The sequence below is a fragment of the Centropristis striata genome, chromosome 8, assembly GCF_030273125.1.
Source record: "Centropristis striata isolate RG_2023a ecotype Rhode Island chromosome 8, C.striata_1.0, whole genome shotgun sequence".
Classification (NCBI taxonomy): Eukaryota; Metazoa; Chordata; class Actinopteri; order Perciformes; family Serranidae; genus Centropristis; species Centropristis striata.
The window spans coordinates 19,712,149-19,735,739 of NC_081524.1; the positions used below are offsets into that span (position 1 = coordinate 19,712,149).

At 39.7% G+C, this 23,591-nt stretch overlaps 1 protein-coding gene across 1 annotated transcript in view; it reads right to left on the reverse strand.

Moving 5' to 3' along the window:
• Nucleotides 1-264: 264 nt before the first annotated feature.
• The window catches only part of znf385d (zinc finger protein 385D), a 33,338-nt gene continuing 10,011 nt past the window's right edge, over nucleotides 265-23,591 (reverse strand). The window contains exons 3-6 of the mRNA XM_059339879.1: nucleotides 11,662-12,006; nucleotides 8,302-8,483; nucleotides 5,180-5,281; nucleotides 265-1,242 (exon numbers count right to left, since the gene is read on the reverse strand). Of these exons, the coding sequence (XP_059195862.1) occupies nucleotides 988-1,242; nucleotides 5,180-5,281; nucleotides 8,302-8,483; nucleotides 11,662-12,006 (884 nt within the window). The 3' untranslated portion in view covers nucleotides 265-987. The remainder of the gene's footprint in view (nucleotides 1,243-5,179; nucleotides 5,282-8,301; nucleotides 8,484-11,661; nucleotides 12,007-23,591) is intronic.

Below are 23,591 nucleotides of genomic sequence, written 5' to 3' on the forward strand. Positions count from 1 at the left end.
AATCTGAAGTACTGTCTGTATGTACTGAACTACACAAGATCACCAGCATTAACAAATTAGGGCTCTTTTTATTTGAAATTGTTCACCTTTTACACACTGACAGTTAATATACACAAGCCTTTGTGGTCCCTCTGGCCCGTGACATGGTCGGTGAAAATATGTGCTGATATCAACTAGGATGGCTTATGGTGGATGGGAAGCTCTCTCTTCCTCTCTCTCCAAACACCCACACCCACACACACACACACACACACACACACACACACACACACACAGAAACATACATACATCCAAATCCACACCCTCATGCACACATGAGCAAGCACACATGCAGAAGCACACACTTGCGCACATACATACAGATATGCAAGGACAGATACAAAAACACACATCACGACACGTACTCTAACAATCTAACACAGTCTAGCCATCTAATGTAGACACCAACAGAGGAGGGGCTTAAAGTGCATACAGGAACAGAGGAGGGCCTTTGCTCGCTCTTATGATCAGTAACAGCCTTTTAAATTACGAGCGACAGTAATCCTCCACTAAAGCAATGATCTTAGTGCCACGCTGTATCTTTACAAAAAGCATATCCCTATTGTATTTTTAGCTCAAACTGTGCCTTGCATCATGAAATAATGACACTGCATAGTTCACGGGGTTAGTCTTATACATTATTGCGGTACAATGTAGGTCCAGGTCCGGGTGTGAGCCATGTGCTGCAGGATGGCACAGGAAGTGGGTCTACTGTAGTCCAGGTTTGTCAGTAGAATTACAGAAATAAATCCATCATGAGACAGCGTCTGATGCTTCGCTGCAGTCCGGTTTAACTTTGAAATCCATACAAGGAGAGGTGGGACGATGTTTCCCGGATGCATAGAAGGAGTGCAGATGCTGACACGACTCCTTGGCCTGGTTTGGGTGAAACACATTGTTTGGTCCTTGACAGGAGGCGGTGCAGAGCCGCCCCCCGGGTCAAACAGGTCAGTAAGGGGCAAATAGGACTTGTGGGTGGGAGGTCCTGACAGGCCCGGGGGCCGGGCGGAGCAGTGCAGCGGGGAGGGTCTGTGTGTGGAAGAGGCCGGGGGTGGGGGCGTGGTTAGTGGCGTGGTTCGTGCGGTGTGTGAAAGTGTTGCTGAGGCTGGCGGCGGCGGCTGCTGCCACCGCTGCCAGGTGAGCAGGTATGATCTGCGCGGTGAGAGACGGACACTGGCGATCCTTACCCAGGGTCAGCTTTATCTGGTGAAGGAAGACAAAATACAGTCAATACATGTACACAGTTTGGGCAAAATAGTACAAATATTATGAAAAAATACCAGAAATCAGTATTGCAAATTCTGTTTCAAAGCACAATCATTTTAACCTATCTACAAAAGCATTTTTTGTCACAAGACACTTTAAAATAACTTTTCCTGATAAAACCCACAACAATTTAATCAAAGAACAAGGAAATACAATTGCAAATTTGACCAGTTGGTTTCTGATGCTGAATACCAAGCCACATTTTTAGTGCTAAAATAATAACACCAATTAATTAAATTAACAAATTATACTGACAGAATATTAATTGACAACTATCCTGATATTCAAGTTTAATAATGCAAAGGATTTACTGTTTCCAGCATCTGAAACATGAGGATTTGCTGCTTTTCTCAGTTTTGTACCACTGTAAATTAAATATCAGGGGTTTTGGACTATTGGTCAGACGAAACATGCAATCTGAAGACATCACATTGTGCTCTGAAATGGCCTTTTTATTTTTTATTTTTTTACTACTTTGACATTTAACAGTCAGTAAAGTTTGCCTTTGGTCAATACAGTTCTAATTGTGTTGTTGCCATGATTTTCCATGCTTTTACAATCCTAGACCCACAGAGGAAACATGGTGGTATCACAAACATTATATTTAATACAAGAAACATGATTAAAGAGAGAGCTCGGTGGCTGAGGACACTGCTGCTGTAGCGCAGGCTGCAGGCACAGAGAGAGTCGGACGGCAGGGGATTAAACAGGTGCCAGAAATCAGCAGCTAATTACTGAAAGTGTTCCAGGTGAGCTGTGAGACACCAGAGACTGTTAGCCTCTTCACATTATATACACACTGCAAAAATGTGTGTTTAAAAACCAGATAAAAACACTAAATCTGAGGGAAATGATCTTGCTGCATGGACAGATAATTTCACTTGACAAGATTTTTTAAATTAAGATTATTAAATCTAGAAATAAGCATGTTGAACACTTAAAATAAGACAATAACTCTTAAAACAAGATCAATTAAAGCTGCAAGCAGCGATGAACTGGGCCGAGCAGAATGCACTGACAATTATTTGTTTCTCAAGATACTAAGCGCTACTAAGTTTGATGATTTGATCCAAGCTTTGTGAGTTACACTGGGCAGTTATTGTTTATTCGCTCTAAATTTAACATTAATTGTTAATGTTCGCTACGTCAGAACTTATTCAGAAAAAGCTTTGCCATCTCTAGTTAAGAGCATTAACTTTTTTCAGAAAAAGACAAAAACCACCTCAAGCAAGCACAAAAACCTTTGTGCGCAGTTTTGGAAGTTTTATTGAATTTCAGTGTTACCGTCACGCTTTTCTTATGCAGATCTTCAAATTATGCATCAAAATTTGTTAATTCAGACACGACTACTGATCCTATCAAACCTGCAGCTGGAAATCAGTCTGAAAGGAAAGCTACTCCAAAAAGCCCTTTTAATGTGTCAAAGAATGAAAGAAACTGAAGAGGAATCCCTCTCCAAAAAAAAACAAAACCTGTTTTAAGGGTGAGTATGTTGTAGTTTTTATTGAGAAAGACCAAGGAAGAAGAAATGAAAGAAATGACAGTGACAGAAGGACAAACTTCCAACAACAGCCTAATAGGGTGAAAAGGTCACCAAAGTTATCTGGCCTAATCTTCTGTATCAGTAATGGAAAATCTGTGGTCTCAAAGCACCAGGACGGCAGCCGTTGTCATGGGTTATCAATCACTGACTCAGGCATCGTAACCCAATGGGAAGCATTCTTTACTCTCCGCTCATCAAAGAAGCTCCTCTCCGTTAACTCAGTCAATGATGGGTTTCAGAAAAAGTCATTTCCCCCACACTGGTAACCCCGCGCTTCCTCTCGGCAAACAGTGGGTGTGATTAATACCGTTCTCAGAGACCTTCTGTTGGATGGAAAATCAGGCTCTCCTTTATCTTTCCTACATTGAATCCACATGCACTGTAAAAAAGCCAACTTGTGTTTTTTGACCTAAAACAGTGATTTAAGTTGGTAAAATTTGGAAATATAAATTATTGACATTTAGGGCAATAATGTAAGTAAGCACAACAAAGGAAGCCAGTTGTATGCTCAAAAACAGTTACTTATATCTTTAAGTTGGGGTTCACAACAAGGGACAATAGTTCTGCTAACTCTTATTTCTTTGTTGTGAAATGCGTGAAAGCGGTGAAATTCGGTCATTAGCGAAAGCTAGCGGCTAACTGATGCTAGCAGCGCTGCTTGTTACAGCTACGAGAGTAGCCATTAGCGTATCAATGCTAACTCAAAATTGTGGTCGCAACATTACCTGACATTTCATAGCGGCGTTACAATCGCGCCAATTCAGCACATTGCAGAAGTTAGCAGAAGTAAGGATTAAAAGTTATTACAATGTAAAATTATAAGTCAGTACAATTTACAGTTGAGTTGACAAAAATCGGAATTCAGAGTTGAGCAAACTCAAAAACAAAACTTAAAATATTTTGTTTAATTGTCCCACTTAAAATTTTAACGAAGTTTGTTGCCTTGAGTTCACCCAACTTTTCTTTTTTTGCAGTATGACTTCTTCATGCATCCTACCAATCCTGCGTCATGTGAAAACTTGAAACATTTGTTTTAAATCTCCCGGAGTGCAAGAATGCCGGGGTTTACCACGTAGGACAGCCAGTACCAGAAAGTTAAACAATCACCTCATTTAAAAGTTCTTTCACTTAACTTCTCTTATGCTGTGGTTTGTTAACTTCCCTGACACTAATTCAGCCTTGATGCAGAAGACCGCATGCTGAGCCGCTCCAAATAAGTTAAAACCGACATTTACAATTACTTATAAACAGCATTCGACCCCAGTCTGCATTCTGCCTCCAGAGGAGTCTTGATGCATGTCATTTTTGTCAATAAAACACAAAGTTTTCAAATTACACCCTACTGTTTCCTGCCAAGGACCTTTTATCTTTAATAAAAGCCAGGTAACAGGTGAACCAGGCATGCAAGTTGACATTTTATTGAATTAGGAGCTGTCAGGTAGATTGAATATGCCTTGTCGACACCTTAGAAGAAAGGATTTTTTTTTTTGCTGTTAACCCTCTGGGGTCTATGATCGTGCCGTCCTGATCAGATCACGTGACGTTTAACAAAAAATCATTCAACATTGACATTCCTAGCTCATGTAAAACCAAATAAATGATAGTTTTAATTTGATAGTACAGAAATATTTGAGCGTTGGTGTAGCTCTCTGTGTAATTTTGCACAAGGTTTGTTTTTGAGTTGCAGCTAACGAGGAAAAAAAGCCTCTAAATATACATGTTTTTATGGGACTTTTTTGTATATAGTTTTATTATATTTAAATTTGACCTTTTTATATGTTCATATTTGCATCCTATGTTTACATTTCCAAGTTCTAAAACAGTTCAATGAGCATATCTGTGGTTGTTACTGTCGTAAATAGTATAATTTTTCAACTCAGATTTCATGATTTTTGTGTATTTTTGGGCTCAATATGTTAATAAAGTAGGTTAAAGTGAAAAAATAACAGTCAGATCATATAGGTGAAGAAAAAATGGATACCAAATATGGGTATAGTAAACATTTTTATGTGGTACATGAAGGGCAAAATCAAAAGTATTCAAAAACGGCCAAAATAGGATTAGACCCCAGAGGGTTAGAGAAACAAGCATGTAGTTTTGTCTGTCAGAATGGTACATGTTAGTGTTGGGAGCAGAGCTTTGCAAACTGCAGAAACAGGAAGTGACTGCAACAGAAGAATGTCAATAAAGACAGTGTCAGATATCAAACAATAACAGTTTATCATGGGTCTGTCTCCTAAGACACTATTAGAACTGAGTCACTGTGATTGTTGTGTCGACACCAGGACTTGTGCTGCTGTGATAAGGCGACTGAGGCGTGCAGTGACTCACCGGCTGCTTGGTCTGGCCTTTCTGCGGTTTGCTGTAGGGGCTGTATTTGGGTTTGGCTGGTTTACCTGCTGCTCGGTCTTTATGACGCCGGCTGCTGATGTGCTGAAGAGGAGACAGAAAACGAGTTTCAGGTCCTGAGTCACAATATACAGTTGGTTTCGGCACGTCACAGGATAGAAAATATCAATCATTGTAACTTTATATACGTGCACTGCAAAAAGGTGTGTCTAAAAACAAGATAAAAACACTAAATCTGAGGGAAATGATCTTGCTGCATGGACAGATAATTTCACTTGACAAGATTTCTTTAATTAAGATTGTTAAGTCTAAAAATAAGCATGCAATCATTCTGAGGTTATTGAGGGAAAACTCTTAGTTAATGTCTTACTGGTTGTACAATAAGGTCATGCAGAATAAGGCATTAATAACTACTTAATAATGACTAATTAAGAGCCAATGTGACTTATTTACATGTTAATAAGCAACTAATTAATGTTGAATATGTGTTCTTTAATCTAAAGTGTTACCTAATATTTTATAAATAAAGCCAAAAACGCAACAACCGAGATCTATAAAGTTTAACTTAAATGTGGCCTTGATTTATCACTAATTCTGGTTTTAAAATTGTTTGCAACTTTAGGGCTATGTAAGTACAAAACATAGACAAGTCCGTTTTATGGCAATCTACTGACCTGGTTTTGGTTCCAGAGAAAAATTTTAAAAAATGTCATTATCTTTTGAGTCGCTGCAATACTTTAAAGATGCCTGTTAGCTCAGCCTCAGACTGGATGTCATTTCATGGTAGATAGCTTATCATGAGTTGAGGAGGGAACCTGTCCACCAGAGAAGAGGGAGCAGGACTAAAAATACACCTCTCGTCTCAAGGCGGAAAGTATTACAGCTTTGAAGGTTTCATTGTGACTGGAGCCACCCGCGGTGAAAATGACTGCAGTAATGGCATGAGTGCAGAGTACAGTGAGGAAAGCATTTACCAAATGACACATTACTCTCATGTTAAATACAGTATGTCATGAGAAATTATATTAAACCTTTTCTGTTGTTGAAAGACCAGAGAAGACCAAATACAAGAATCTGGAGTGAAATACACAGAAATCCTCTGTAACCTCAATCCAATAAATAATTCAGTGTGGGTACACGTTGACAACAGAAGGCAGATTTCTGGCTGCGTCTAAATTTCACAAGTCCTTGCAGTGGATTTAACAATCACACTTTCCTCTGGTTTCAAGCTGTAACTGAAATTTGTCATGCTGGATTCTTTTCACAGAGAATTGCTGCTGTTTTAGAAGTACTCAGTAAAAGCCCCTGCATGAAAAATTCATACAAAGCCTGTCTATTTTCAGTTAGAAATCTCAAGGTTAGCTCAGACAAAACCGAGTGGTTTTCAAGTATATTGTAGACGAAAATTCCCCCCGTGACAGAATGACCGGCAGCTACAAGAAAAGAAGATTTGTGTGGTGCCCCAAAGCAACAACCACAAAACACATTCCTAGGAAGGTTTTTCAGCCAAGCTACACTTAGGAAAATATTAGAAAGAGATCAGATTATCATCAGCTTTCTGATTTCCTTAACATCATTTAAAATAGAAATCAATTTCCTTATTTTAGTAGAGGGATTAGGAGGAACTCGGCTGGCTTTACTTCTGCTGCATTTCTTGGCCGTGTATAGTTTATGCTTAACCAGAACAGTTTTTGTCAGAGACTTCAGGCCGGGAAAGCTTGGCTGTGACAGCAGTGCAGAGGGATGAAAGGAAAGATCATTACCAGTGTCGGCACATCTTTGTATCCAAAATATTTTAATCTTAAATCCAACAAAAAGTGAAATCCGACACTGAAGTAAATGAGTCTAAATAAGTAGGTTTTCCGAAGATGAACAGCAAAGTACTTAACGCAACATTCAGGAACATAAACTGGGTGCTTGATGACACATTGAGGCTATGTAGTATGAAATCTAAATGCACTAAAAGAGAAAAAATGAGCTGAAGAAAAAGTGAATAAAAATACATTTACAAGTTCTTACGTGTTCCTGTGTTAATGATCCAGTTCTTTCTTTTTCGTGGTTTTATAGTAAAAGTTTTATCTTCCTCTCAATCATTACTCTATTTTTGATGACGTTATCTTTAACTTGACAGTGAAAAAATATAGATTTATTCTTTTTACTAATGTCGCAGTAGAAGCACATAAACAATAAAATTAATGATGACTGAATTCCATTTAGCTGCTCTGGTTTCAGGTCTTAGTATTACTGGACTGGACAACAGAAAGGAGTCATTGTTTTCCTACTATGAAATGTCAGTATATTTACCGTGGAAAAATCATATTACTCTGTATTTACAAAGCCACCCCCATGTTTGCATGATAAAATCTTAAGGATTTGATTTAAATCTGCCCATAAATTCTGTTTCTGAAATCTATCCCTTTTACTGTAACTTTAAAGCAATATTTTTTAACTTTTACAAGAATTAAGTAAGAGACTATTCCTTGGCCAGACACAGTGAATTTAAGCAGTGAACTCTGTGCACGACAGAGTAAAATCTTTGTGTGTTCATATGGATGGAAAAACCACTTCATACCCCTACGGCTGATGTGAACAAAACTGCTGACAGATAAGAGTGTGGCATCAAACCTCACATCTAACTTGATGGCAGTAAAAGCAAATAAACATATTTCACAAAATGTCAACAATCAACAATCAATTGCAAAATAGATAAATGTGTCATGTTCATTAAAGATAAAATAAAGTAAGCTAGAAGAGCACTCAGAGCAGAGACATTCGCCAAGACCATGTCCCAACTCGCAGTGTTAGTGACAGTGAAAATTAATGTGAGTATCCGCCCAATAATTCAGAGCCGCCCTAAAATTTTATGGGTTCTTTCTTGGCCCACGCTACACCCTTCCAGCAAGTTTCATAAGAATTGGGCCAGTAGTTTTTCTTTAATCCAACTGACAAACAAGCAAACTGAACCAAAAACATACTTAACAACCAACTTAACATACTCGGTGGAGATAAATATTACTTTCCTAACTCCATAACCCGGTAAATTCAGGTCTTTGGTAGTAGTAGTTCTTCAGAGTTCTTCAAAGTCAGCCTCTGACCCCCCTCACCTGTTTTAGCTGAGTCTCTGAGTTGACATGCACGTCACACGTCTCACAGTAAAACGTTTTGTTCTGCAGGCCCGTCGTTGATTTAGAGGTTTGAGCCAGTTTGCTTTTGACGCCTGGTCGGGGGAAAGACTTGATGGAGCCGACGCCGGTCCTGGCCTCGAGCATCGTCTTGTGCTTCGTACCTGCAGGTTTAAACAGGAAACGACACGGTAATGAAACGAAAACTTCACCAAACAGATATAGCCTAAAGGAAAGGTAAGAGCAGAAGTTTAAGTCTGTTATCCCTTTCTGGTGATGGAAATATGAGGGTCAACTTATAAATTACCCGAAACCTGCCTGATCAAAGTAGAGAAACCTGCCAAAGTCATCCATGCAAAATGCCATGGTTTGCACAAATTTCCCTTCCATTGGCGCCACTGCAGGGGACTGATTGCACCAATTTAGCTGAAGTGACTGGGCTTTTATGTGCAAATGCATTTTTATGTCTGGTTTGATTACTTGCTGGTACAGTTTGTGTCAACATGCACTCTTGTGCGGCATCGGCGGTTGCCATGCATTTCTCCTCCCAGAAAATGCAGTTCAAGGCAATAAGGGTAAACGGTGAAAGGTACTACACCCCTCCAGGGTTCTGTTCTGGGTCCGATGTCAATTGCTATGTACGTGCCTCCTCATGGGCAGATGAATCATTTTAAAGACATCTCCTGCCACTGTTATGCAGAAGATATTTAATTATACTTTTCATTTAAGCTTCAAAATGTTGCAAAATGGTTTGTTTTACAGAATAGCCTAACTCTCTAAAAATGTGGATCACAGATAATTTTCTTCAGCTCAATTCAGACAAAACCGAAGTTCTCATATCTGCCCCAACTGGCCATGTCCATAAAGTCAAGTAAAAGGTCTTGGCTCTCTATCTTCTTCTGTTAACCCTGCCATCTGTAATCTTGGTGTCTCTGTGGATCAGACTTTCAGTCTTGACCAACATACTCAGCTGTGTATGAAATTGTTTTTTATGAAGATTGCAGAATCCCTTTATCCTTGTATTGGCAAGACTGGTAAGTAGTCCAAAATGCTGGTGCTAAGTAAGGTTTGTTGGAATCCATTTTAAGATTCTTATGATGCCTCTGGAATTTATTACCTCCCAAACACAGAAACATTTATTTACTCCACCATTTCAAATCACAACTCAAAACTGCATATTCCCTCTGATGCCAATTGCCCTGTCCCATCTATTGTAATTGTTCTTATATTTGTGTATTTTATTGTTGTTTCTTTTTTCTCTCTTTGTGTACGGTGTCCTTGAGTGCCAAGAAAGGCACCTTCTAAACAAAATGTATTATTATTTTTATCATTATTATTTTGATTATTATTATTTTTGTGTTGTTTGTTGCTCGCTTTAGACTCGAGACAAAAGGAGACTGCCCTTATGAGGTTGTAGCTCCCAAATTGTGTAATCCAGATCTGTGGAACTTTTCAAAAGCTGCTCAAGAGCTGTTTGTTCAGACTTGTTATTTCTTAGTTCCTGTTTTTTGTGTGTGTTTGTTTTAATATTTTTAGCGATGTGCCTACATTTTATGACTGTTGTTTGGTATTTATAAACTGCTTTTTATATCTTTTGTTGCAAAATACTTTGTGACATCTACACTTCAAAGGGGCTATATAAAAAAACGTATTGTTATTTTTATTTATTGTATGCTAAAGAAGTAGTTCCAAGTCTCATAAAACTGCCATTCTCAGAGCATTCCTTCCGAACCATTACAGCAGCTGAAAGGATACTTCTGAGACACTGGAAGGTATGTGTCCATCCACTTATCAAGAAGGGCTCACCACAATGGCTCAGCTGGCTGGTTATGAGTCACATACTCTCTGTTGAACACGCTTGATCAATACGCGCTCAGATGGGACTCTTTCACTGCCTCGCTCTCTGTTTCTTCGAGGTCACTTGTGGAGAAGACGTCAGTGTGTTTGTGTCTGCCATGCCTCGGTTGATGGATCGTTATTTGATTTGTTCTCTTGTTCAAGCCTTCAATAAAATGTTCATTACAAAATAATTATGAGGCACAAGCAGTTGGACATTCCTGTGCATAAAACGACGACTGAAGAAGCAGATGATTAAGAGTTGTGTCATTTTCTCACTCTGTGTGTGATTGAGGTATTAGAAATTGGTTTGACACAGTGATTCAGAATACAGTCTTTGTTTTCTAAAGCAAGACTGTCTCACAATACCTGATCAATGTTGGATTTTAGGTTTCTATAGAAAATCTTTCTACTTTCTACTGAAGAAAAATTCCAATTTTTTTTTTCTCGACCTGACAATTATTGTTGAAGTTTGCCAATATAACTCAATAACTCTGACAAAGAACACTTCAACAGTGGTGCTGGGTGATTGTGTGGAAACCCAGCACATAACAACCTTTTTCACAAAACACATGGACTTAACAACTAGTTTCCACACTCACGGCGGTGTGTGAATTGCCCGACATAGAAAGGAATAATCATGCTAACGTCAAGATGTTTGATGAGAAGAACTTTTTTGTGTTCTATAAAAATACCTCCTACTATAGGGCTGTTTCCACTACCAGCCAATACCCGGAATGAGACGGGTCTCACTTGCCGAAACGCCCCTAATTTGAATACAAGCGGTCTGGAACGGGCTTTTGTCGGGACTTTTTTTCGTCCCTGTCGAGGAGCAGGGTCTTTTTTTCCCCCCCTGAACAAAGCATGGTTACTGATTGGATAGATCGCTAAGCAGGATGTGACGTAGTACTCTACACAACCACACACGCCATTTGTAAATGCCGGTGAAGCAGTGTTCCCAACTTGGCGACTTTGTTGCTAAATTTAGCAACTTTTCAGACTCCCTTAGCGACTATTTTTCGAGAAAGTGACTGGAGACAAATCCAGCGACTCCTTCTTACTCTTCTTAACGAGCCATTAGCGGCAGTTAGCAACATTTAGCTCTGTAGCAGTACAGTGTGTATGTGCTAACAGGCTAACAGTTAGCTCTGTAGTAGTACAGTGTGTATGTGCTGCTGCTACAGGAGGTGTTCACTTAGCGATCTCTGTTTGCTTACAACAAGCACCAGACACTCTGTGCACAGTTAGTGATGGAGTGCATAATTAGCCATGCTGCTTTCATCTGCTAACGTTGTGCACAATTAGCTACAGCGAAAACCAAACGTCACCTCCAGAGTCTCTAAATCCCTCTGGGGGCTAACTTGTAATGGAGACACACGGAGTGAGAGGACTTTTGAGAGGGTGTGGCCTGAGACTTTCCCGGCCACTTTTCCCCCTAGTGGAAACAGCTATTTACTGGAAAATGCTGTATACATGCGTAGCAAATGTCTCTCACATGTCTCTTACCGCTGTTGTGAGCCTCCAGCTGCGAGGCCGAATTGACCGCCACTTTGCACAGCGAGCAGTACAGAAGGCGTTTGGCTTTCTCCTCCTCTGTTTCTGGGTCAGTCTCCGCCTCGGGTTCGGCCTCAGGCTCCAGGTCTGGTTCTGAGGGAGAATTGAGAGTTGAGTCCCCTCCTGAAGCTGAGGTAGTCTCAGGGGCTGTGGCCGGCGTGGCACTCGGGAGTATCGGTGGGGCCACAGGTGCTGGCGTTGGCGTCCTGAGGGTCGTCAAGGAGGCCAAAGATGCCAAAGGTAGTGCCGGTCTGAGCACAGGGGATAGTGGTAGTGCCAATGCTCCAGGAACGCCATCTGCAGAGAGGAAGTAGATTTGTTTAGAATCATATGGTGCCATTCATCATTAAGATGTTTTATTCATGTAATCTGAAACACCAGGTGGCTGAATATGTTTATTTATTAGAGGAGAAAACATACAAACAAAACAAAAATGCAAGGTTATTTCCAAAGTTCAGTACAACGATGGGTTTTATTTAGATGACGTGAGAGTTGAGTTTAAAGACAGATATTCTGTTGATTTGCACATGTTGCTGTGTGCATGAAGGAACATTTCATTTTTATGATGCCACCAGAGCCACGTTCAAAGAGTTTGTGAAGAAGACCAGAACACAGAGGCGGACAAACAAAATCTAAAGCAAATACAGAAAACATTTCCATTAATTTTAATTCTGTGCAGAATTTAGAAAATATGCTGTAGAGTTAGAGACATGACCAAGTAAAGACATACTGAAACACAGAAAAAAACAGAAATGAGTTCTAAAACCACAAAAGTTTCCAGAGAGAGTGTAAGTGCTCAGTCTCAAATAATAAAAATCAGAGCCGTCCGCTGAAACAAGCAGGACAGCTTTCAGAGAAAAGGCCTTGCAACAACTTGCAATAATATCTATATTTTTCCAGCGTTAATATATAATAGATAATTCATAGATACACATACTATATTCTGATGAATTTCTCATGGTGATGTGTTGGAAATTTCATTCATTCATTATCCTTAACCGCTTATCCGCACTCGGTTAAAGTTTGAACAGATGAAATTCAAGTTATGACCTCTGTGGTTGTAAACATTTCACAATATTTAATTTATAAAGATGCTTGAAATTGAATATTTTTGTGTAATTTATTTATCCAAATATATTTTCTGTTTGCAGCTACACCATTCTTGGTTATCTTCTACCAAATCATTAAACAAATTAAAAAACTTAGAAATTTAGGGAAATGCAATATAAGATTCATCACTAGAAGAGTAGTCCAAGAGCCAAATAAGAAAAAGGAAGGATAATATGGTGTTTACTAGGGATGGGAAAAATTAATCGATAATTGATTAATGGTCGTTAAGAATTTGATCTATCTGATGTTGGCATCGAGTATATAGAGACAAAACATGTGGTATTTTTTGCACATCCCTGCAATACATAATACAATAGACTATACCTTGTTTGTGTTTAAGAGCCCTAGACTTTTGAAGCATGAAAATAAAAATCTAATTAAGAAACACACACATTAGTTACCAGTTTTTTATATAGGCAACTTATATAATATATATATAAGTTATATAACTTAAATTATATATATATATACGATTAATCAATTAATTGATCGTTAACGTTATAGATGCTGGAGTTGGCAGGTTTCTTCCAAACAAACTATCCAGTGATTTTCGTCTATGCACATAACATTTACTAACCATGGTACTTCTGAACTTTATGAAATGTCATGAAGACACAATAACACAATGCTACCATGAGCCAAACGTCGATTGCGAAGTGAAGTAAACAAAGTGTTTTCTATGTGCTGTGTCCTGACTCTCCAGTACAGGAGGTTAGCTGCCGGTTAACAAAAGTGGAGTAATGTAATGTATTAACATTCTGTGTGTGTGATCCGATAACCAAAGGACAGCCCACTGGCTTTGCAGTTGAATTATAAGATGAAGAGAGCATGCATGTTAGTGTTTATTGGCAGTACTGTGCTTGTACTTTAGCTTCAACACAGTTGTGCTGCTAGGGAAAAAATTAAACTTAGTTACTTTATTTTGACAGTGAGAAATATGTTTCTATACTTCATTTTATTACTGCAGTCACACCATCTCAACTTTGTGTAAATCGTTTTGTATGGTGATTGTGAGGATTACAAGTTGGGTGCAGACAGGGAATGATGCATTCAGTAGCACCTCGTAAATACAGGTGAATAGATATCTGAAAGCATACAGAAACCTGAGAGCTCTACTGCATTAGGCTGTATACCGGTACATTTCACACCTCAAATTGTAAGCTGCGCTATGTCTTTATTTACATAAATCAAAAGCGTAATCAACATAAAATGATGCAGAAGAGGCACAAATTGATGCATAACCCACTGCAAAACAAAATTAGAGGAAACACTGTTACCCATTTTATTTTTAGATATGCAGGAAAACTTTGGCAAGACCAACAGTGATAAACAAGCAGCAATCCAGCCCAATCTGGGATCAGACTCAGCGTTCTAGACAAGAGATGAGAGTCCCTGATTCATATTTATGATGATAAAAATGAAACAGGGGAAAAAAAAGAAAGTACTCCAAACACACAACATGAGCGGTGACTTATTCAGGAGGTAATTGATTATATGCCATGGTATGTATGTACATATCAAAGTCATAATTCAATCTGTATTATTAAAATGATAGCTGACAACTCTGCAGAAACAGTGTGACATCACATTAACATGTTACAAAAATAGCAGCTTTGTTCTGAAAGAAATGTCTGATGTTTTTAGGCATGAAAACAGCAGCAGATCAATATATTTGACTCCTAAAACAACACACGTCAGTGTATGGAATACAGAGGACCTGCTGCCACATATACGAACATTTAATTTTGCCTTGGGAGCGCCACCTGATCGATGCCAATGCCTCGGAGTTCTCCGCACTCCAGCATCACAAAATGAAGATCAGGCAGCCAGGAGAGCAAATCAATAGTGAATTATGTCATGCTATTTTTATAAGCCATTATATATGGTTCTTATTTATCCAAGCGGAGGTGTCGGAGGTTGGCGCTGTGATCCTGCTCAAAGTCACATCGTCACCTAGTTCATGCCAAAGGTTAAAAAAGTACATCATAGGTTTAGAGCAGCAGGTATGTTTCTGTTATGACCTGCGGTGAAAAAAGCACAGACATCCTTTAGATAAGGAGAATCAGAGACAGCTTCTGCTCAATGTTGTCTATTTATTCAAGCTGAGATATTGAATGGCATCCAAGGATTGCATCTTATTGCACCAACACTGTGGATAAAAGCTCCAGCTAAATGCTTTAAATGTATGTAAATGTATGCATTGTGGGTTTTTCTTTTAGTATTTCAGTGTTTGTGAGCATCCAATCCATTAACCTTTGAAATGAGTTTGAGGCACATTTATACTTGTAACACTCTCCTCTTACAGTTGACTGACTCCAACTCTGAAATTTGCTGCGCTTTCATGAAACGAGCTGCCTTCTCTGAATGCAGATCTTTAAAGTAATGAACAGGAGCAGGTGGTAGATAATGTGCAAAAACTAGACGAGGTTTTGCTCTAACAATATGGAACAAAATCATAAATCATATGATGAATGATATTTTATGCAGGGTTGATGAGCAACAAAGTAGAGCCTAAATGACAGTGATGATGGTGTTTGGAAGTGTATTGGTCAGGCTCCACACTCATTTAACTGGGGTGTTGGCTATGTTTATACAGCAGGCCTGCCTGCACTGAATCAGCAACAAAAGCACAACTAGCAGCCAGAACAGACACCACCCTATGACTCTACTTCTCACAACTGCACCAACTTTAAACCATTAAGTCCAACTTTTGTTTTTATGGTCTGCTTTGTTGTGATACTCCATCCATTCGTCCTTCTCCCTGGCTTCATCCCCCAAGAGAGCCTGATGCGTTCCCAGACCAGATGGGGTATCAAATCCCTTTAAGTGATCATCCCTTGGGCCTCCGCTCATTTGCGCATATCAGGAGAACCTCCACAGGGAGGCGTTCACAAAGTCTCCTAATCAGACTCCTGAACCATCTCAGCTGGCCCATTTAAAAACAAGAGAGCAGCAGTTCTACTTTGAGATCCTTGAGCTCCTCGACTTATCTCCAACAGGGCTTTCACAATAAATGTGCAAGAGCAAGGTCATTGTTTCCAACCGGTTTACTCTCAGCAGCTGCACAAGACATGCACTGATTTTCCACCGGGTTGTGTCGCAAAAAACGACACAACCCGACACAAATATTCTGACCTCCACAAAGTGCATCCAATGGGATTCAGGCATTGCTGGGAGGATGAAGTTAAGATAGTGGCAATTTTGCAGAAGGTTAGAATGGTGGAAAAGTTCATTATTTGACTCTAAAGGAGATACCGGATTGTTAATGTGATACTGTAAATTCTGCACACTACCTCATGAAAACTATACCTTCTTTTGTCTTTAGTTTGAAGCTGCTGTAAAGCTGCATTCACACCAAATCAGTTGTTTGGTGTGGTGCCATTTGAATGTGGGTAGTGTGTATCGACTGCAGCATTGTGGACTGCAGGGGATGCCGGTAAAAACCACACTGACAAAAAAGTTGAATCAGCACCAAACATCATTGCTAGCAAATGCCAGCAGCGTGAATAATCAAAACACAATAAAGTGTAACGTTTTATCCCTCAAGTTGGCCTTAAAACTAAATTTTTGGCCTCGCTGCCTGGTTAGTAATTGAAGCAAACGGGCAAAGTAACAGTAACAGTAACTTGTAGGACCAGACATTCTGGCAGCATGGCTAAATGGCACCATGGGAACAATATGGAAACTTCTATGTCACACAAATGGGCCATTTAAGTGACACTTCCACTAGCCACACAACCTTGAAGGCGAGCCCATCCACTCTTTAAAGGAAACTAGTTTTGGCTGCTTGTATGAACGATCCATCCTTTGGTCATTAGTCAAAGTTTATGTCCATTGCTGGGAGTTGAAACGTCACCAACAGTTTAATCAAGAAATTAGCCAAAAACTCAGTTCCCTTTTTACCATGACAGTCCAGTAAAGGGTCCACACTACTGCAGAGCAAGGTTATTATAGTTAACGAAAACTAACGAAATAACAATAAATAGAATTGAAAAAAATGTTGATAAAAAAGTTATCGTTTTTGAAAAACGATAACTTACTGAAACTGTATTTTGTGGTTACAAAACTAACTAAAACGAACTAAAATTATCCTTAATTTCCGTCTGTCAACTTTTTTCATATGTAAACCTTTTTGGTTGATATGAAATATATTTCATCCATCTGGTTTTATGACTTATTTAACTTATTTGGGCTGAGATGGATAAGGCAGAGGAAATAAAGGCAACATTTATTGTGACCTTATTGAAAATATCGCACCCAACAAATACCCCATTACAAAAACACTAAAACTAATACAAACCAAACTAAAACTAAACATTTTCCCCCCTAAAAAACCTAATTAAAACTAGCAAACACACTCTAAAAACTCATTAAAACTAACTGAATTTGAAAACAGAAATTGACAACGAAATTAAAACTAAAACTAATGAAACCTTGGTGCAGACACAGCAGCACCGATCCGCCAGTCAGTCACACCAAGAACTTCTTCCCTCGTTGCGATACTGTTTTAGAAATAAGCCAAAGTAATTCAAGGCCGAAGTTGCACATTTTTCAGACGCATAAAGTTAATTAGGATACAATATTTTAAATTATAAACTTGATTACATGGTGTTGTAAATTAAATTACATCCAGCAGCCTCTCTTTTGACTGTGTCAGTGTTGCTGCAGCAGTTGTTAGAACAACCCCGACAGGGTCTGTCCATCATATGGCGAGGTGACCTTAAACAAGGACGCCTATAGACTACTGTTGCCAGCAGAGGATCGAGCAGTGATGCAATGTGCTGCAGCTATGACTAACTGACCTCTACCTGAAAACCTGTGTGTGTTTTCAGTAGACGCTGCAGATGTATGATTTAAAGAAGAACATCTGGCACGAAACGGCCGTTATTCCAGGATGTTGCACTCAAAACCATGACTGGAACATTTATTTAAAGTCTCTGGACTCTGGGAAGGGGACCAGTGACTTCACTTATTAGCTCTGCGTAATTTATGTTCTGTTTAATTTGAGTTGAGGCTGAATACGCTACAGGGCCAGAGCCACAAAATCCACCCAATTCTCCCAACCCACATAAGAGTCAATATCAACATAAGGTGCCTTTGAGACTTCCCCATTTCCCCCCCAAAAAGTTCAGATTTTCCATTTAATTTCATATTTATTGTATTAAGTAGAGGTTATGCTGTTAGAAATGCATGTTGGTCAAGCTCCCACACTTTTTTTTAATAAAGTAACTATATGGCAGACAATGTACATGCAAACAGCAAAATATGTCCACCCTGTCTTGACAGGGTGGACATATTGGGCTAATTTTACCATTTAATTTAACATGGAGGGACCTTCAGTTAGTAACGTGACTCAGTTAGCAAGTTCACCGTGTACTGTTTAGAAAATATATTTCAGATTTCAGAAAGGTTTTGATATTACCTGATATTTCACTATGACAGGGTGGACATGTTAAGCTTGACAACATTCAGCTACACACATATTGTGATGAAAATGACTAAATATAAGCGTAAATACTTATTTTGCCACTGTTTCATTCTCCATTAAAGACAGACAAATTAGCGGGAAAAGTGTCACTGAGACCATAACGACAGGGCGGACTGCAATTTCAGGGACACATGAAACATGTTTGAAATGATTATGAAATAAAATATATATGATCAAAATTACTCATTTTATCAAATAACTTGTTACGGACAATACAACCATGTAATTGTTTTTCTGAATTAGTATCATTTAACCACTAATTAGGCGGAGCAGTGTGTGGGACATGCCAAAATCACCCACATCCGATGAAAAAAAAGAGTATAAAATGAAGGAAACACATTTTAGGAGACTTTTCATTGTACTGATATGTGTGTAAATGTTTGGCCATTCATAATAAGACCTCAGAATTTCATTATTTTGCTCCATTTTCATGACGACTGGGCAATTCTGATGAGGACATCAAAAGCACTTTATAATGATATTGATCCATAATACAAAAACCGGCATGCTAAGACTTAACAAGATCACAGTTCTGAAAACAAAAAAGAACACTCTTACATTTAAACTTCTCAGGTTTCACGTTGACAACATCAGCTTTAAACCCTAATGGTTTAAAAGCTATCAACGACCTGTAAGTGTAACTTTACATTAGCACGTCTCATCGAGCTCAAGCCATTACCACAAGAACAATAATGAATCTGTGAACTATTTATGATGTGTCTGACCTTGTCACTCGTGATGAATAATGTTTATGCCACGAGCAGAGAGGCAGCGACCTATTTGCCCCCTGCAATTAGCAACCACCTACTCCCAGTCGGCTTCTGTGTGCCAGGCATCAAAACAACCTGAAATCACAGCGATTAACTCACTCGGTCTCACCGCGCTCTCCAGCGAGCCAAAGGCTGCCATCACACCTGCTTCTCTGGGCAGCTTTTCAATGGCACGGTCACCAGGACCAGTGTGCTTCCAGGAAATTGCAAGTTAAGGTTTTGGGGGTTTGTGTGAACCGACAGCCGGGTTTTTCGCCTGCAAGTCGTCATTTACCTGCTTTTGGCAGATGTCCTCAACATCAGAATAACCTTAAAGTGGTAATCAGAGATTTCCTGGTCCTCATTAGAGATTTTTTATTGGTGTTTTCTTTGCTGTGGTGCTTTATCTGCTGGCCATCACAGATTGCTTTTGTTATTTTTTTGTAGATGGCCCTCATTTTCCTCTTTCGATTATCAACAGCTGGGAAGTATAATATGAATCATTTTCTCACCAAGAGTTTGTGTTTCTGACAAAGACTGACTCTTTATTGACCCAGTGTTCTCAACAACAAACACCAGTTGGGAGTAAATTGTTTTGGGTGCTGTTATTTAGGAATGCTGCAACACTTTGGCAATCTGCTTGTTGGCTCTGATATGTGGAGTGTGAAGATCGATATTAATTTCATTTTCATGAATTCAGTAGATAGATGGCTCCATGATTTGTATAGCCTAACTTAGGACTGAGAGCCAGGGGAAATAGGAAATCTCCAATAGAGGAAAAATAAACCTTCCAACACTTCTAATATTGAGCATGAACACATTATTATCTTGTCTTATCATGTTCATCAGTAGATGTTCAGCCAGTTTAGTGTGAGCTGCTAAAACTAGCTGACATATACTGTAAAGTCCTTAGTTGATAGTTTTGGGGTATTTTGGGCATTTTTGAGTACTTTTCATTCTGCCTGTATATACCACTTTAAAAAATGTTTGCCATGCCATATTGTTTTTCTTTCTTTCAGTACAACCTCACCAATAATTACCTTTTCACTTTGACTTACTGGATCAACTTTCGAACACAAAAAACATATATATTTTTTTAACTTTCAAAGCTCAATGAAGAATGTGAACACAGGTTGTAAATAAGAGGTAAAAATGAAAATAACCTCTCGTTCTATATTTTTATACTAAATATATTTGACCATATTTTGAGTTTTACTTGGCCTATCATCGTCAAACCAAGACTGGAATGGAGCTGCAGGTCAGTTCTTTAGAGGGACGTTGACGGCAGGGCTCAACTTGCTTGCTTCATTTTCACGTTGTGAGGTCCTGAATAAGTCATGTGATTTGATTCCAAATGCTGCAGTCTTCATGCTAAGCTAGGCTGAGAGTGGTACTGTGCAACTTTCAGCAATAAAGCCCATTTATTGGCTTTATTGCTGAAAGTTGCACAGTTATTTCCTTAATTATTCGTTTCCATGATGTGAAGACAGTTTTGGAGTTGCTAGAGGGCACTTTTGACAGCAGAGATGGCTATTTTCTTGTTGCTAAGACGTGATAAACCATTAGAACCATTAAGGACTATAGAGAATTTTTCGTTCAAGCATATTTTCCAACATGGCAGACTATTCCTTTAATCCTAGCAACAGTGAGGGTGACACACGTCAGATCAGAGTTTAATCTCCGTATGATAGAGTGAAAAAAATTAAGTAATAATCAACGAGAACGAGGAAGGTTCTGTCTTTATCTGCCCCCTTATTACAAAGCCTGGTTGGTGGTGCCATCCCATGTTAAGACAAGCATGTCTTTGCCCTTGTGTTGGGGTGAACCCATCTACCACGGTGTCATTAAAGAGCCATTTGTCGTTGGAAGGGCAGGTGATTAAAGTGTACTTTGGCCAGCCTAGGACGCCGTGCACTCTGGGAAGCCTCCAGTAATCCATATCCCCAGTCAGTGTGACCTAACTGGCTCTGCAAGGCCCAGTTAAGAACTCAATCCCCTCTCATTAATGGAGGTAATGACTGTGATCAATCTAAAGTTGGTATGGGCGAATGAGGCCCGACAGCAAAGAAGAAGGAGGAGAAAGAAAGATAGAGAGGCCAGGTAAAAGAAGGGATAAGACACAAGAACAAAAGAGGATAGATTTGGAAGACGGACGAGAGGGAGCTGGAGAAAAAAAAGAAAAAGTTAAATGAAAGTGAAACTGAAAAAGTTAAGCAAACTTTAAAGCAGAACAACAAGCAGAAAATCCTCTGTGTGATTTAGGGAGAGAGAAAAGGGGAAGGCAGGTAAGGGACGTGAGAAGGTGAGAGGAAAGAGATAACATTGAGAGAGAGTAATCGAGTATGGGACACAATTAAAGAGGGAGAAATTGAGAAGGTGGGAGTGGTGAAGGCAACAAAGATGGAGAGAATCAAGAGAAAAGTAGACCAGGACAGGTGCTGCGACCCTTCGAGACAGGACACCGCCTCTTTTCTTTTCTCCACTCGTACCTCAGCCTCTCCCGTGAGATTTGCTTTGGTGCTAGACGAGAAACGGCGCTCTGAAATCCTTCCACTCTGCTTAGGCTTTCAGGCAATCACAGGACTCCCCGGAGATCTGATTACCTTTCTCAATGAAGCTGGATTAAGCTCTTTAATTAAAATGATTGGGCTTTATTATATGCTGTCACAACTTAAAGGACAGAAATCCCTCATGGCTCTTGAGTTCTGTCAAATTTCATTCGACGTCTATGATTCCTCCCACCCCCCCACTCCCCCTTCTTGTCAGTATTCAAAGTGAGTAAATGAGAAAAGAGTCACGCTTGAATATACCTCGAATAAAAGATTGATAAGGTGAAAAATTTGCATTCACAAATAAGTGTGCATTGACGCCTGCAATCATCCTTTTTTGTCAGAGGGAAAAAAAGCGACATTATCTCAGATATTTAACAGCGGCAGGAGCCATTGAATTGAATTCACACTGATTTATCTCTTTCCAATTTCATCCGAAAGCAAATGATCCGCACCTAATTTCTGTTGGGAAGTTTCTGCGGGTTACACATCGCCATCCAAAATCCCCCAAAATGAGAACATTTGCAGCACAGCGCAGGTATGGAGCCAATCTAATCACACACTCATCAGGTTTGCTGCTGTCTCTGACGTCTGTCTGTAAGCGCTTTTTCCAACCCAGCGCGTATCTACGCAGACTTAGACACAAAGGCAGTTTTTTTTTGGCGGGGTGGAGGAGAACGGGGTGGAGGAGAACGGGGTGGTGGAGGGCGCCAGCAGCCGGTGGGGACCTGAGGAAGAAGGATGTGGAGGGGGAGCCTTAGCTAGCCTCCTGCCTCCCTGCAGTCTGCTCCATTGTACAGCTGCTGTCAGTGCTGGCATGGCTCCCCTGACAATCTGCTCTTTAATAGCTAATATCAGGGTACATTTCCTCAGGCACTGGACTGGAACTGAGAGATGGCGGGCTGTGCTGTGGGCATTTCTCTCTCTCCCTCTATCTGTACTCTCTCTGGCGCTTGTGTAAGGACACACAAACACACACACACACACACACACACGCACACACAAACTTGACAGGCAGTCGCTGACTCACTCATCTAATCTATACTATCTCGCCACGTCCCGCTGTCCGTCTGTCTCACAACATACACAAGTTAACAACAAGGTAAATGCTCGGTGCATTTTTATGAAATCTACCCTGTGATTACACTCTTTCACGCAGACATGTTATTCCTCAACAGTGCACTTATGCATTTTTGCATATTGACTTAAAGCCACTCTGAGCAGATGGACTTATGAAATCTGAATGAACTAATTTCATCCCACAATGGATTTCCTTCATTACGTTGTGTAAGAAGTCTGTGTTTCAGCATTTTACCCCAGCAGCTTGTTTTTTGCTTTGCATCTGTTGCTACAGAGGCTTTCATAAGATGATTTACTGGGTAAAAACAGGGAAATATGGTGCTTGCACTGTAAAACATCAATCAGGAATTTAGTGGAATCAACTCATCTTTTAGCAAAATGGAAGTAAGTTGACCTCATTCAACAACCTCAGAACCTACAAACTTAAGTATTTTGACATGATGAATGAATGTATTACTGAGGGTTCAATCAACTCTTTATGTCAAAAGGGAACTCTGATTTTATACATCAAAGTCTGTATACAGGTCTTGGGGAGTACTTCTGCATATATGCGAAAAAAAGTCTCAAGTGATGTACCTGAGTCAGCATTGGTAAGGAGTGAAAATGATCAAATCTGAGGGTGTGGAGTTAGAAAGAAGTGATCCTATCAGACACATTTAGTCTGCTCCTCATCGCTGCTTGAGGCTAGCACATCAAAGCTACATTCGCCACGACTGGAATAACACACCTGAATCTCTGACAGAACTGTCGGCATTTGAGTTGCATCTTGGGTAATGTAAGTTTTCCCAAAGAAGCAGGTCGCATAGAACCAAAAGAATATCTCTGGATAGTTTGGATTCAGACAGTGTTATAGGAAACCAACGCTGAATCAATGGTCTATAATAGCAGACCTTCCAGCATGCACAG